This window comes from Pteronotus mesoamericanus, unplaced genomic scaffold (genome assembly GCF_021234165.1).
Source record: "Pteronotus mesoamericanus isolate MK-2021 breed Mesoamerican mustached bat unplaced genomic scaffold, CSHL_Meso_final contig_101, whole genome shotgun sequence".
Classification (NCBI taxonomy): Eukaryota; Metazoa; Chordata; class Mammalia; order Chiroptera; family Mormoopidae; genus Pteronotus; species Pteronotus mesoamericanus.
The window spans coordinates 22,187,842-22,204,905 of record NW_026555001.1 but is presented as its reverse complement, the minus strand read 5'-3'; the positions used below and the strand labels follow the sequence as shown (position 1 = coordinate 22,204,905).

General features: G+C 34.0%; 1 protein-coding gene across 1 annotated transcript; it reads right to left on the bottom strand.

Moving 5' to 3' along the window:
• Positions 1-215: 215 nt before the first annotated feature.
• Positions 216-7,457, bottom strand: RAD51AP2 (RAD51 associated protein 2). Its single transcript, XM_054566556.1, has 3 exons — positions 4,235-7,457; positions 3,816-3,899; positions 216-334 (listed from the first exon to the last, which is right to left on the bottom strand). Exons 1-3 carry the CDS (start codon positions 7,455-7,457, stop codon positions 216-218), a joined length of 3,426 nt encoding a protein of 1,141 aa, XP_054422531.1.
• Between the last annotated feature and the right edge of the window lie 9,607 nt (positions 7,458-17,064).

Sequence of the window (17,064 nt, the reverse complement as noted above, 5' to 3'; positions counted from 1 at the left end):
AAGGTAATCAGATAATTCACACACACACACACACACACACACACACACACACACGCGCGCGCGCAGTCCTCTCCATACTTGTAGTAAAGAAAGCCCCAAAACCCCAAAATGGAAGAAAAACATTTATCCAAAGAAAAACAAAAGATTAATAGTTATCACGAAATTTTTTTGAAATATTAAAGTCCGATATCTTCTTTTAAGTCCTCATAACATATTTACTTTAGATAGGAATGAAGTTGTTTAAGCTTAGCTTTTCTTGACAAACCAACTCTGATCGGTCGACTGCATGTCTTAAGAGGTAGCACTCTTGAAATTCCGTGTGAAAAATTACTACCTAAAAATAAAAGACAATAAAGTATTTAAGGGATAAAAATTACTCATAGTTTCTAAGCTTAAAAAAATTTTGTTAACTTTTAATCATACTAGCAACATTTACTGAGTCACTGAGCTAAGTGCTTTAAATGAGTTAGTTTACTTAATCCTATCTCCATTTTTAAAATGGGAAAACCTCAGCACAAAAGTTAAGTAACTTGGCCAATATAAAATACAAACTAAATACAATCATTATTCTAGTCAGTCTGATCTAACAACAACTATATAGATTTTAATTTTTTAATTGATTTTAGTGAGGGGGGGAGATTTGTTGTTCCATTTATTGATGCATTCATTAGTTGATTCTTGTATGTGCCCTGACTGGGGATAGAACCTGCAACATTGGTGTATTGGGATTATGCTCTAATAAACTGAGCTACCTGGCCAGGACCTATATGGATTTTAAGTTAACTTGATATAGTGTCTTTAAACACCATGTCATTTTTTTTAATTAGAAGCTAAACAACTAAGCTATACTGTTAATGATTATGTTTAATTCTAATAGAAATTATGATCAATAATAGAGCACAAGTGTCATTTTCAAAACAGCTCAAAACATTTCATGATGATTTACCTATTACAAAATCAGTTAACTAGACAAATAGGATCAACTACCTTAGATGATAAAATACAACAATGCCTCTAATTTTCAGAGCACTTTATTTTAAAAATAAGCAGTAGGGTACAGATTTAAAGCTAAAAATGTATCAAGCTTTCATTGAGCTTTAAGGAATTATTATTATGACCATAATGCAAAAAGCACATTACACCAAAAATACAGCAAGCAACATAACTTTAAATCTGACAAATGGTAAATAGCATAATTTTGCTAAGTTTAACTAAACAGAATGTGTATCTATGTAAACAATAATAAAATAAAATGCAAAATTTAACTCTGTATATAGGGAGGAAACAACATAATATAAGTCATCTTATGATACTTTAGTCATTAAAATTATAAAAATTAAGAAAGAAATTATTGCCATTTAAAAAATTTTTTAAACAAAATGGGATTGTCCAGATAAACCAGTTGTTGCATCATGTCTGATACATTAGATTTGGTTATAAAGTAATGTCAACAATTAATGCTAAGTATACCTCTTCATTATGAGATTATCATTTCAGAATAAAGCCATGATTTGTCTTTTTGATTACTTTTTCAAAGCATAGCTTTCCTCTTTCATATTCCAATATGACAAATACTTCTGGTTATTTTACAATGGGTGGTAAATCAGTAAACCAATTTCTATAATAGTAGGGCATATACAAAGCATATGCCCTTAACCAGTCATTATGTTGTGGTTGTAAGAATGTGATTTTTTGTCACCCTGGATTTCCTACCTTTTTATTGAGTAAATTATGACCCCTTTTATCATTGCTATACATTGGATTAATTGTATTGTTTTGTGTCATTTAACAACTCTAAATATTCAAGCATACTACCAGAAATTGTTCATTTTAAAAATCAAAGTTTAGAAAATGTTATGAAATTTATTTGTTGTCTTTTAGAAATAATACTAACTCAACTTTTTCCTAAATCCTGGCAACTCAAAATGTAGTCCACAGACCAACATCATCTACATTTGCTAGGAGCTTGTAAGGGATGCAGAATCATAGGACCTACCCCACAACAGAATCAGTCTCCTTTAACAAGATACCCAGGTCTTTTGTGTACACTTTAAAGTTAGGGGAGAACTGATGCTAAATGATATATAAAGCACCTAGCACACTGGTTGGTTGGCTTATCACACATGCTCAAAATAATCCCAAAACACTTGCCTTCTCTGCAGAGAAAGGAGAGAGACACAGAGTGACAGGATTTTACCAGAGACATAAGTGGTTAGAAACTTTAATTGGATGCAAGGTGATGACAAGTGGGTAAGTATCAAAAACATTTCAGCACAATCAGGAGTTGCCTAATGCCTTTAAATTCATGCTGCATGAATAGATCTGATCTCCACTTCCCAGTGTCTCCCAGCTTTTCCTTCACGTTGTGGATTTTTAATAAGCCTCAGGGAGATTATCCTATTTTTATGCACTTCAAAAGTAAATCCAAGAAACAATCCCAACATAATATTAAATAGCTCTTTCTCATCTCACACATATTATTTTTCATATTTTATAATGAGGCACTTTCCTTGTGAAGAGACAATACAGTATTATGGGTTTAAATACTTCTAACAAATGTAACATTTCTTTTCTAATTTGCACACATAATTTAATCTTCCTCATACAATCATTTCATTATCACAATTATAATCATGATGACAAATTTGGATACATGTTTCATTCTATCTCAGTATTAACCCAAGTTCTTCCTTTCTTTCTGTCCTAAAAGGGACAACTCTTATCTTTTGCAGGCTAATTCTGCCGCTCTTCTTTTACTCTCATAAAATATTGTTCTCTCAATTATTCCTTTTTCCAGGACAGAATAGACTACCTGTGGGCTTTTCATCTTCCAGGACTTGGATTAATTTTTAAGATTATGTTATTGTAAGCTGAGAAAAAAAGAGGAAAAGGTGCATTTCTGAAGTGACTGTCTAAAGGTACAAGGGAAGGCATTCTACTGATGAGAAGCTGGGAAAATGTTTAAGAAATGATGAATGACTGAAGACATTTTGGTAAGTGTGTATCACCTACATCATTGTTGTTTTTAGATCTGGTCTTATGTGTAATACCAGCAGTTTCTAACCAAATGAAAATTTAGTCATTTAGAAAACAATTCCCTAATGTCAATCCTACCCCTGTCTGATCCCATGGTACTATTATAAGTTAGAATAGATGTAGACTTGCTGTGTTTTATTCTGATATTGTAGACTTCTTAGGCAAATGATGAAATTAGTTGTTTCACTTTTAGTTAGGTTTATTTGTATAATAGAAATCAAAATTTTAAATTCCATAGTCATAAATCTTGTTAATATATGTAAATGATACTTAATTTTTAAATTACTAAATAAAACATCCCTATAAAGAGCATCATAATAGTTACAGGATAGTCCATATAAAGAGTTTCATAATAGTTAAAGTATAGAGAACATTATGATAATTATATAACTAGGAGTAACATGTTATCCATAGAAATCCAGCTTAGATAAACACATTTTTTGGTTTTGCCAATTAATGTTACATATCTTAGATGTATATATTAGACATGTATAATACCTATCTTATTACATAGTTATTGCAATGCATCCCTGCAAATATTTAAACAGTTTTAAAGAGCACATTTCCCAATAATATTCTAAATCTTATATTCTGAAGTGGCATTTTAATTTGTAGCCAATTTTTAACTATTAGAATTTCCTTCAGTAAATTATTGTTTACAAAAGTACAAGTCTTTGTATTTATTTTCTAACAACCTAAGTACATTTTCCTCATGCTAAAAATACAAGAATGAAATCATCATCTTAGGACGTATTCTAGAAAATAACCAAAAATCTTACCTCCTTTTACTAAATAATTAATTTTTTCTTCCTTAAATTCATCTGAGAAAAAAGCAGGTCTTTTAGATGAAGGCTCCTCACAATCTGAAAATAAAGATTGACATGTTATAGTAAAAAGTAACTTTTATATAAAATGTTAATAATAAATTACTTTTCCAAAAATGTTCTTCCCATTGGCTCCTATATTTAGGTAAATGAAGCAGGATGCTTCAAAGCTCTTTTTAAAATTTTTATCACTTGTTATCTTCAACTTCAGTACATTATTTAATGTTTGAATAGTTGTTTCTAGGAAATATTGTGCATTAGTAAACATTTATACTTTATCTCCTTTTTGCCAAAATTATATATTTGGCCTACACAGAAAAAAAAAGCAATTTTTTTCTATCATAAGTAAAAACATTTTAAAACTAATTTTATACCTTTCTCAGAAGTAGAACAGAGAACTTCTTCCTCTGATGTTCTTAAAGCACAATATTTATTAGGAACTTCCCATTTTTTATTTCTGGGTACTGTTTCCCATTTAAATAAACGGTGGTGTCTTTTACGAGTATTAGGACCTGCTTTAGTATCACAGATCAAAGAAGATGCACATATTTTGTTGACTGGATTCATTTCCAAATCTTTTTGTGTCTTTGTTTTTATCTCTTCAACATCATTATTTTCTCTAAAGTAATTGCCTTGTGCATTGTTTGTTTCCACAATGCTTATAATTTCATTTTCCTTACTGATCTCATGAAACATACGAAGTTCTTCAAGTACTAAATCAAATTTACTCTTCATGGCAAAGTCTTTGCCTATTGTCATAGTGTCTGTTGTTGATAAACACTTTGCAGTTAAGTCCTGAAAACATTCAGTGTTCCTTATACTCAGATCAATTTCAAATTGATGTTTAACACATCCTGTAGAGCCATTCCTTGGATGAAAATGCTTTGAATTAGCTAACTCACTTTCTTGCAAAACATTCTCATTTCTGTCAGCCAGATTATTTTGATTAACATATTTACTTCCTTCCACATTTACTGTCTTATTCATTACGGAAACTGGTTGCACAGAAAACATGTCATCCACTGAATAAAAAATATTTTTCTCTTTTTCAATCTTAGTATCTTTATGAACTTGGCAACTGTATGTTAAACTTTGTGTTGTGACTTTTTCTTCTTCCTTCAAAATTAAGGCATGTTCTTTTGCTTCAGTTTCACTTCTTAGCAAGCTCCCAAAATTTCGCACCTGAGTTACAACTGTGAGATTGGTTTGTTCAATATGTTTTATATAGTGGCTTGTCAGTATGACTTGTGGCCTAACATTGAAGAAATCTTCAAATTTGTACTTAAAATTAAAGCTACTGATCTTATTATGCTCTTGTTTTCTTTCAGTGTCTAAATCTTGTTCGTACATATGTATTTCATAAAATTTTTCATTAATATATTCATAGTTGTTCTGTAGGCATTGAGGAAGAGGCTTAAAGCATATTTTCACAGTATTAGTAGTACAGTGAGCCCAACTTTTCATATTCATGACTTGTTCAGGATAAGTCTCACTCTTGTAACTAATTTCTTTTGTCAAAGAAATTGCAGCCATGTCATCTAAGTCCATTAAAACTATATTTTTAGTTGTCATACTAAAGGAATTGATGGGTATTTTCTTTGATACTTCGAAAAGTTGTCCAGTTTTAAATAGCTTATTTTCCTCTAACATAGGTTTCATATTATCTCCTAATGGTCTTAAATTTAAAGTCTTTCCTAGGTATACAATATGATTGTCCACTATAATATTTTTTGAAGAATTCAAACATCTTATCCAATTGAAAATGCATCCCTCTTCTAATTTAGAATCATTTTCAGTTCCAGTTAAAGAGTCAAAGTTATTGAGCAGAGAAGCTATGTTGGTTTTCAATATGCTAGGCAGAGGTTTTGAAACACTGGTTTGTAAATATATGCATAAAATGTTATTTTTTCTATTGACATTTATATTCCTAATTATTAGATTTTGCTTTAGACACTTCAAAATTTTAGGCCAAGCTAAAATATTATTATCTTCTTCATCTTCTGAAATGCTTTTTTGGAAATAAAAACTTTCTGTAATGAAATTCTCAAAAGTATTGCTTAAATAAAAGTCTTTTTGCGTAGTATAATATTGCAAGTGCAGTATATTATTGTTTTCTTCACCATTTAACAAAAAAAAATTTATTAAAGCTTTTTGTCTACCCAGTGTTCCTATCATGAGAAGCTTTGGTTGTTCTTCACGTGTAGTCATGGTTTTTGTACTATAATAACCTTCTTTGCTTAAAACACTTATTTCTGATAATTGTAGCAAATTCAATTTTTCTCCAGTTCTTTTCATACTATCACATTTAGTTTTGTAATTATGTATAATCCAACTGTTTCCCCTATTTTTTCTCAATATGTGTCTAACATAATAGTCCCAGCTTTGAGATTTTTCTAATCTGGTAGACGTGTAACTGTCTGGACATGTTCCTGCCTCCTTCCAAATTGAATTTTGTAGTTTTATAGTAAAACTTTTATTAGGGTCTCTTTTATCAGACTTGATACTACTGTGCTTATAGTGGAGTAAACTGGTCAAGTTATTTTCTGTCACACAAATATTTTGGTTGCTGACTGATTGGTGGTTACTTTCATAACCCTCAGAAAAAATATTTTCTGCATCCACAATTTTTTTATCATCCAGTAAGTTTTGCTTCTTGACATTCACTCTATTTTGGGAGCAGTACATGTTTGCGAAATCCCTAACATATGTCTCATTTTTGTCATTCTTTTTCTTTGCTAATTCCTTTAAATAGACAGGGGACATTCTGCTCTTTAAATCGGTTGGAAACTCAGGGATTCGTATTGTGCTGCTCTCTCTAAAATAGCTGCGTTTGGCGATTTTCATGCTGGGCTGGTTGTGAGATTTTGATAATTTTAGCCTAGATGCTGAAATGTTATTTTCTTTTTTATTTGATGGCATAACACTGTCAGCTTTATATCTGTTCTTAATTTCATGAAATGTTGGTTTAGTTTCCTTGTAAAAGGTAACATCCAACAATAGATATTCTGTCTGTTTTCTGTAACTATTGTCTTTACAACTATGGTGTATCTCTTGGACTATATATTGTTTTCCATCCTCGTTTTTAACTCCTTGTACGCCATCTATCCAGACGGTGGGCAGAAGCTGACCAACCGTAGCTTGGGATCTGTCACTGCGGGGCACACTGAAAGCGTCCTTGTCATATAGCCCTGATTCAGGAGACCTGCCGGAACCCCTCACACCAGACTCAAATCTTTGTGAGGGGGAAGACTGCCAACAACTTCTCATCTCGAATTTGCTCTTTTGGCATCCCAGATCGCTCATTTGCTTCCCACTAGCTGATTTCTCCACACGAAAGTCTGTGGAGTTATCGAAAATCATGTCAGCTGCTACAAGCAGCGCCTTGAGGGGCCTGGGCGGCAAGTCCCATTCTTTTTCCACCTCAGACAAGCGAGGCACCGAAGGCAGTCTCCACCCCGCATCAGAGACACCGCCAGGCTCCTCAAGACGGAGCCGCTTATGACACGGGGGCTGGGAATCGCGATCTTCAGGAGGCGGGGAAGGGGAGGCCGGTTCTCGAAGCTCGGCAGTGGCGGGCGTGAAGCGCGTGAGCGACATGACAAAGAACTGCAGGGGACCTGTCCCTGGTTTTCGCCAGGCTCTAGTGGTCTTTTAGCAGCGCGAAGAGGAACCGCCTTATCCCAGGGATACCCCGCCCCCGCCACGCCCCTGGAAACCCGACTTCAACCGCAGCTATATAGCCAGCCCGGACGACCACGCCCCTCTGCCCCTCGCATTTAGCCCCGCCCCCTCCCAGACCACACCCCTCCTCCGCCCGCACACGCCCCATCCCATACCAGTGAGATCTCGGCTGTCTCCCCCTCAAAGCACCGAACCCCTGCCGTCGGCCGTTAGGATGTTTATTTTTAGCGGCTCTTGCTAATACCAGGACTGAGGCTGGTCTAAATATTTTTTCCCCTCTGTCAGAATTAAGAAGAAAAGTCAGAATCTCTATTATATTTCTAATTTGTGAAGGGAACCGGCTTTATTTTTAAAATTCTGAAATTCTTCATAAATCACTTCATAAATTATGTAAATATCTAACCATTATGCTGTACACCTTGAAACTAATATAAAATATGAGAATGTCAACTGTAATTGAAAAATTAAATTAAATTAAGAAAAAAGTGAAAAAATATTTGAAATTCTATATTCTCCTCAGAAGCGGCTTCCCCACAGTTGCTACCAGCGTCCTGTCCAGTAACATCTTGCAGTTGAGTGAACACCAGACCAAATCTCTCTGTGTCTGGAAACACCTTTTTAAATGCTGTTAATCATCTCAGTGGCCCTTGAAATCAAATTTACACTTTACTAATAAAGTGTGTTTTGGGGGAAGAAGGCACTGGTCTTTAACATTCTTTCCTGAAAGAATATTTCAGGGGAAAGTGTGTGAAAATTATTATCCCTAAGATCATTAATCTTCACTTTAAGACTGTAGAAAAACAGTTTTCCTGTCTGCTGTTGTGTTTCTTTCTCTAATATGGTGGATAAAATGACTTAAAGATTACATATTTCAACTATTTCACTTCTTGTAAACATGAATAATAATATGGTTCCGACTCACCCCTAATAAATTTTGTAAATGTTATTTTTCTTTTCCTTCAATAATTTCTAAAATAATAATTTCAGTTCGTTCTGATTTCTGTCAATTCCATAGTCATAAAATGATATTCAAAATATTTATTATGTGTTTACTAAGAAACATGTCATTACTACTCAGTAATCAAAAACCTCAGTCCCCTTGATGAGTGTTTCAAAATTGGTTCGTTTTATGTTCCCTGGTAAAAATGAATAACAACTACAATAATGCGCAACGGGAACCCTAATTTCAGAACTGATGGGAGCATATACGGCAAGATATAACTGGCCTACTGCTTCAGGCGACAAGATGTTGACCAGCCTCCTGTCTTATAAATACCCTAAGATATATTGAGACTCCAGCTCTGAGCATTTGCTATTACTTCAGCTTTTAAATTCCTCCCGAGAAATGTGTGCTTACATTTGTAGAAAGCCTTGCAGTAGGAGGGCTCCGTCCACACTATAAATATGAATGTGGCGGCTGTTCAGATCAGCGAGTTCTCACCGCGCTGCTTCTATAGATCTTAAGTCCCATTGCTTTTTGTCTCAGATTCTCCACAATTCTACGTTCCATCCAAATGCAGTCTGTTCTGTGCCTGTGACCAGCCCGGAAGGACGGACTGGCACCGCTAAAGGAGATGGAATTGGTCCCCTCGCTCGGTATTAGCAACAAGCTTTCTATCTGTCAGGTTTAACTGCTGTAGCTTTGTGGTTCTAGATTGATTTGTAACTTAGTATTTGAGTGTTAGGCTACAAAGTTCTTCAAAGTTCATTTCCAAACTGGTTCTTTGCAGCTTCTGTGTCTATTTCCATGAGACAACTTTTCTGCAGCACGAAATTTTCTCCATGCCTTAAATATGGAAAGCCCTTTCAGAATTTCAGTCTTTGGTACATGCGGGCTCATTCGACTAAAGCTGAAAAACAGGATCTAGGCAGCCTTCGAAGAATGCGGTTTTAAGGAGAAAATAAAAATTGACCGAAGACCCAGAAATACCGAGCTTTGCTTTCTCAGAGACTAAGGAGGTGGAGAAAGAGGTCCAGCGTTGGGCTGAGAGGTCGGTCGGGGTAGAGAGGGACTAACCAGAAAAGCCGTTGAGCCAGGAGGCCTGGCTACAAGAAGAGCTAGTCAGTCAGGATGAAAAATACGCAGGGTCTGGAGGAAGCTAAGCGATGTTTTTAAAAACTAAATCTAACCAGAGATGATAATCAACAAAACAAACAAGCATGCAAAAATATAGCCAGAAACATTGAATTGACAGTAGCCAGAGGGGAAGGGAGGGGGGAATAAGGTGGGGGGGAGCGGAATAACAGGGCGGGGGGGGGGCGGGCTGAGGGGGAGAGGGAGGGGAAGGGTCAAGGAACATGTATAAAGGACCAGTGGGCATGGACAAGGTGGGGAGGAAGGGGGGAGGAAGAAGGGAGGCAGGACTGAGGGGGGGTGGGGGGTGGGGAGGGGAAAGTGGTGGGGGGAAGAGACAACTGTGCTTGAATAGCAACAAAATATATCTCTCTATATATAATAAAATGAAAAAATAAACAGATGATAATACTGTTAGTAACTTACAGTACCTCTCCTGAATGTAATATATGCTTTAGAATTTCTCTAATTGTAAAGAACTGGTTTGGTACATTCTGCATAACTGAATTCAGCATGTTCTCTACATTAGTGGATCTTATCCACCAATAGGAGAATTGATGATTACAAACAAATGTAACCAATGCCATGACTCCCCTGGGCAGTTCTTTGAAGGAATCTTGCAGAAAGAAAGCCAAGAACATAGAAAATGGGGACAGAAAACAGCAGTGGGGCCTGTGGAGAGGCAGTTAATTGCTTCCCCCTTGCAATGCTTTGTCTCACAATTCTACTAAAGAACAATCTTTGTCCTAATTTTTAAAAGTTTCTCACAGATAACTATGTGTCATGAGGAAAAATATAGGATGAACACACATGTTTAGATTTGAAATGTAAACTGACACATAGTCATTATATACACAATATTTGTTGTTTTATGTAGTACTTGATCATGAATAGAAAGGAAAGGAAGTTACAAAATGTCACATACTTTGCAACTTTGCCTGAGGCCAATCAAGCTAATCACCCACTTACTATAGTTTCACATCAGCTTCCAATACTTAAATCTAGATCTCTGGAGACCACTCTGAATATAGAGGTGACTTTCTCAAAAGTTATTTATTGCAGAACTTGGATAATAGCCTGAAACAAACAGATACAGTATATGGGCTGCTTAGTTACAGTTACATGCCATCTATAATAAAATATTGAAACAAGGCAGGGGTCGGGCTTGGAATAGAATGCATAGTTAAGCAGGGATAGAACCATAGAAAGCATGGTTGAGGTAAAGATCCTCTTTCTCTTATGTGAAAAACTAAAACATAACAAAAGGAGAGACAGAAGCACTGTGACCATAGATTTCAAAGCTGTGTGAATTAGAATATTTAAAAAAAATTGTCTTCTTCAATATAAAAATAATATAATCAAAATATTATAAGTAGAATTTTAGTTCAATATGCTCTATGACAATCCAACTTTTGCAATCTTAAAAAACTGTAAAAAAAAGCACAGAAGTTTTCTTCTTTGTTTTTTTAATAAAATCTCTGATAGATTAGAAAAACACATAAAATAACTTATTTCAGTTCAAACAATATTTAGTACAGAATATATTGTGCTCACCACTCTACTGGGTGTCATGCTCTTTTGAAAAGCACAGGCTTTGTAGTCAGAAGCACTTAAATAATTGTGTCTCTCTGTGATAGGAACAGAAAGGAATAAAACAATAAGAGTGATTTTTAAAAAAAAAATTTATTGAATTTATTGGAGTGACATTGTTTAATAAAATTATATAGGTTTCAGGTGTACAATTCTATAATACATCATCTGTGTGCAAGAACTGTATTGTGTGTTCCCCACCCCAAGTCAAATCTCATTCCATCACCATTTATCCCCACCTTACCCTCTTCTACCTCCTCCAGCTCCCTTTCCAGGATTTGGAAAATAGATATGCTATTGATAAAGATGGGGCAGTGGAAAAGCTGGACTTGTTTGAGAACATATTATAAAAATAAAGGTGAGAAGATTGTATTTGCATATATTGCATTCAAGAAATTGCTAGACTTTTTATGGCACTAGACTCTGAGCTGAAAAAACAGAAATGAAGCTCAACAGTGGATAAAGCCCATAAATAGATTTTATCTTAGCATGTGTATTAAAATGAATTGGTATGTTTGTGAAGGACAGAAATATCAGAACTGCATACTCCCAGCAACTTTTTGTTGCTGTTATTATTGTCCTAAGTATACATGGTATGAGCAAAATGATATAATTTATATTCTGTGCTACTTATATTACTATCGCATGATACCTATCAAATCTGTATGAGCATAGAAACCTCTTAAATCTCAATGAAATTAAACTTCATCTCTTCTTATTAGCATGGTTAGCTTGGCTTTAAAAAATGATGTCAGTGTGTGATTACTGCTTTCATATAGTCTGATTTGGAGAATATTGCAAGCTGGCAGATTTTTTTCTGGGGTGTGTCATCAAAATGCTTTTAAGTGGTAACCCCTTGAAGATTTCATTTATTGTTTAATATGGTAAGCTTGTATTTCCTGATTTCAGAATTAATTTCACAAAATTAGTTTGAGTTAGTGAGTTTCACTGTTACCTAAATATAGACAATCACTTTCAAAGTAAGAAAATATTTTATTTTGCCTTAGAAAACATAAAAGAGAAAACTATTTAAACTTTTACAAAGGCCTTAGAAAGCTGTGATCAGGTCCAGGGTAGCTACCAAATGAACAGCTAGAGAAAAAGTAAAAATGAAGTTTAGGACAACCTTCCTTTGTCAATAGCAAAAATAAAAAATCCCAACAAAAAACAGACAACTACATGAAGAAATAAAGAATATAAAAGTATTTCTTGGCTTGCAAGTGATTACACTTGTTGCCAAATAATGGTTCAGTTCCAGTGTTGAATGCCAATTGTAAAAACTGTTGCCATCAAATAAACCTAGAAATCCTTCTGTCCAGTCTAATTCCTTCTTTCATTCATAAATCCAGTCACATGGTATTCATGAAAATTAACCCAAACACTAAGTCTCTTCTTGTTTAAGTACTTTTTATAATATATTCCAGTATATTTGTACCTATATCAATATAGGTACAAAAGTATAATCACTGGCTGGAAAAATGTCAAATTTATCTTTAATATCAATACAAAAACACTGTTTGCCACTGTTGGAGGTTTTGTAAATGGAGAATTATCACACCCACTATACCAATTTTGAAATAGTATCATTATTAAGTTATAAAAATAATCTTCCCAATTATTAGACCTCCCAACTGAATTTTAATTCTTCTAGAGTGTAAAAGCATTGAAAAAAATAATCCACTGAGAACAAAAACTAAAAAGAAAGAGGGAATTATCAACCAAATAAATGCTGAGCTCTATTATGAATCAGGAACTTGGCATTTTGAATGATTCAAAGTAGAAGTGTAAAGAAGATTCTGTGATAAGTAGCTTTACAGTATAGTTGGATATTAAAAATCTAGAAGAAGAACTAAGTACCATGGTGATATTTCATTTATTATTCTATTCATCTTAAGCATTTTAAGTCTACTGGCAATTGAAAAGAAGAAAACACCACTCAGAAAAGTAGGGAAGGTTACAGATAGCCAAATTTAGCAAGGCACTGTAATCTGACTCATTGGTAAAAATCTACTAATCCATTGTAAATTTCCTCATTTGGGGGTACAAATCTGGGTGGGATTCTAGGAACACTACAGGCTAGAGGTTTCAGGATCACTTTGGTCTAGAGATGCTCATAGTGAGACAAGAGATCTTTGAGAAGATTTTGTTCTGCTCAGACTTTATGGTTAAAGAATTCTCTTCTACTCTAACTTTATGCCTAAAATCTGGTCAGCCATCACTGCCACAGCCTACTACTTGCCCCTAGTTCCCTCCACAGAAGAGCTTCGCCATAATCCCCAAAGAGTACAAGTTTCCTCTCTCTGAAGGAAAAAGATTTTGTCATTAATCAGAAGAGATTTTTGTTTGGCATCTTTTCACTCATGTATACCATTTAAATAAAATGCACCACACACACCACACACAGACATACACACACACAACAGTGTGATCCTTCCTATGGGAAGAACCAAAAATAAATATTCAGAGGAGGAACTAAAGAGTACACTCACCTGAAAGCATCAGGGACACTGTGTTTTATCTACCTTAATGTTCCTGAATAAGGCTTTCTTAACTAATTTTAAAGTGGCACTGCAAGTTATTTTAGCACCTGCTGGAGAGGCACAACCACATAAGACAAACACAAGTACTTTCTAAAGATATAAATAGAGTTACAGTATTCTTCCCTCTAGACCAAAGTGACAAATTATTCACACAGTAGATGTTTTAAATAATATTATTAATGGTCCATTTTCTTAGATTAATAGATTTATTAGCTTCTAAAGAAAAAGAGCTTCAATTTCTTTAAAAGTCTTTAGAAAGGTCTGTTTTTACAAATGCATGTTGAATCCATAAAAACCAAAGAGTACATTTTAGCTCTTTGAAAACTGACCTTCATCTACTGGATTCAAATTGCTTTCAAAATGGCCAGGATCTCAAGTTTCAATTACTTATTTTCCAAGTAGTACAGTGATGTATGAAAATGTTAATGTTGCCGGATAGCGGGATTTTAATAGAATGTGGCCTTTATAGATTTAATCTTGGGGCTGAATCTATTTGTGAACGACCCTGAAGGATATGACAGTAATATGTCATTTTGCTAAAGCACAAATGTGAATCTTATAATTCTATGAAGCTGGTGCTTATAGTTGATAACTAAATTAGTAAAAGTCTAGTCAACTGATCACCTTAGTGTGTGCAGCCCATGTAGCTTTATTGTCTTTATTTAATTTATTATCTTATTTAAAACACTATAAGTAGGTAATTATGGCCATACCAACAAAGCAATTTAATTTTACAATGATATTCATATATTGGAGAATCAGGAAAGTCTTAGAACATATCTTTCATGAATACTAAGGGTCTATAATACACTTAAAAATACAATTAATATGTTATTTATCCTTATGTTTCATCCAATCCACAATCAGAAGCAATAAGGTCTATGGTTAATGAATGTTTTAAAAACTTCATGTGGGCTGTGAACTTAAAATTGCTTAAAAAGTAAAAGCCCATTTAAAAAAAAGTTATATTGACAAAGTGTTATATAATTCTAATTTAAAAATATTATTTAACAGTGTTATTAATACTCACTTTTATTAGAACATCTATAAACTAGCCTGGGAAATCTTAAACAGAATTTGTATTACTTCTGGCACTGGTACTATGATCAGTGTAGCTAATCAGATTTTCATGAGCAACAATATGAAATGTCTCTAAGGAAATTATTTTAAATGAATTCAAAACCAAAACCATGAATTTAATTTAGTTTTTAATTGGAAGAAACTGGTTCAATATCATCTTAGATGCAAATTAGCACTATTAAATTACTATCCAGAATTTTGTGGATGCCTAATATCTTGAATTGTTGAACTACAAAGCCCCACTTTTAGGTAGAGTTTTAATCTTTCTCAGTTTATCAGTGAGGAAATCAAGTCATGAAGGGAACTTAATTTGCCCAAGACCACATCTAAGAAGTAGCAGAGTTGGTTCTTGAATCTCTCTTCATTCAAAGTTCAAATTCAAATTTTCACAGGAAAAAAAAGAAGGGTATTTGTAAAAAAGAAAACTCTATCTTTCTGTTATTTCACTACCAGAATATTCTTTATTAAAAACCTAATTGTCAAGTTGCATTTAAATGCAACTATCCTCTGTATTAATTTCCTAAGGCTACTGTTACAGGATAACACAGAACGGGTGACTTAAAACAAAAACAACAAAATTATTCTCCTACAGTTCTGGAGACCAGGAGTCTGAAATCAAGGCGTCACTGGGGTTGATTCCTTTAGGAGATTCTGAGGAAGAATCTGCTCCATGTGCTGCAGGTGGTTGCTAGAAACCCCTGATATTCTTTGGCTTGTGCATAACTCTAGTCTCTGCCTTCACAGTCACCTGGTGTTCTCCCGTGTGTGTCTCTGTCTCTGTGTCCTTCCTCTTCCTGTAACACCACCAGTTGTTTGGGATGTATAGCCCACTGTAACCCATTATGGATTCATCTTAACCTGCAAAGACCTTTTTCCAAATAAGGCCACAGTCTCAGGTCCTGGATTGACATGGATTTTTGAGGAAATGCCATTTAAGTCATTATAACTTCTTACCTAAGTAATGATAAAAAAAAATGGTTAAATATTTTTTCTATCCTGAGCTAACTTACTCTTCTTTGAGTTATAGATTTTTTTTTAAAAAAAATTAACATTTTATGGATCATTAAAAAGGATTTTGAATTTGAAGTTATTAGTGTTCTCTCAATCATTGACCAGATCCAAACAATTTCAAAATTATGACATGCCTTTCTATGGATTCCAATTTTATCATGTTAGATATGATATTTAATTTTTCTAGTGCTTGACTTCCTCAACAGCAAAATTAAGTTACCAGTAATTAAATTACATACCTCACAAGACTATTATGAATATTAGGTGCAGAATATTATGAGTATATTGAATATGATAAGAATATTGAAGAGTATTGTGCCTTAAGAAAATCAAAGATGTTATTTTTAATTATAACAACTCTAGCTGTGCTAAATAAGAGTTGCAAAGTTCTAGGTACAAGATGTCAACTCATTAACATTGCACGACTGAAGCTGTAGAGTTAGCTTAGTACACATCACCTCCTTTGGGATCCCTTTCATAGTCTAGGTTCATTCTTCCACAAATACTCTCCCAGATCTTTCTGCTTAGAATAAAGTTGAGAATTTATCAAACTGTTTTATAATTATGTATTTACTCATCCATCTCCTGGAATAGACTGAAAGCCTTTTATAGGCAAGGCTATGTCTTATTAACCTTTGAACTATCATTCACTAGCATTAGATAGTCAGTAAATATTTGCTGGATAAGGACAATAGTAATGGCTTGCTATGTTATGTGTTCCATTTTTTATGGTATATTAAGGGAAATTATTTATCATTAATTTGGAGTTTTTTTGAAAGCTCACAAAAGACTGCCTCTTTCAGATTAACACAGAAACAAAAGAGCAGTGATTAATATACTTATCATCAAAATACTCAAGAAAATACAAAAAAAGACAAAGCAATGTCACTAACATTGTAAACTAAAGCTAAGGAAATTTAATAGACAAATTCAAGGGCAATTTCAACTTGCATTGTAAAATGGGTTATAATACTATCCATTTCACACATAAATAGGGTTGTACAACATTTATCTTGTATAAGTATATTAGGTTGATAAAAATGTAATAATTTATAGAGGGAAAATTGTAGTATTAATTGGAATGAGGTGAGAAGAAGGAGAAATTGAGGCCAAATGCAGGAGGCATCTGGAGATATTACTAATACATACATTGCCTCAGTTCTCGCCTCATATGTAAAATGGGTTATACAAGTACCTATTTTACACATAAATGGATTTTTGGTACAAA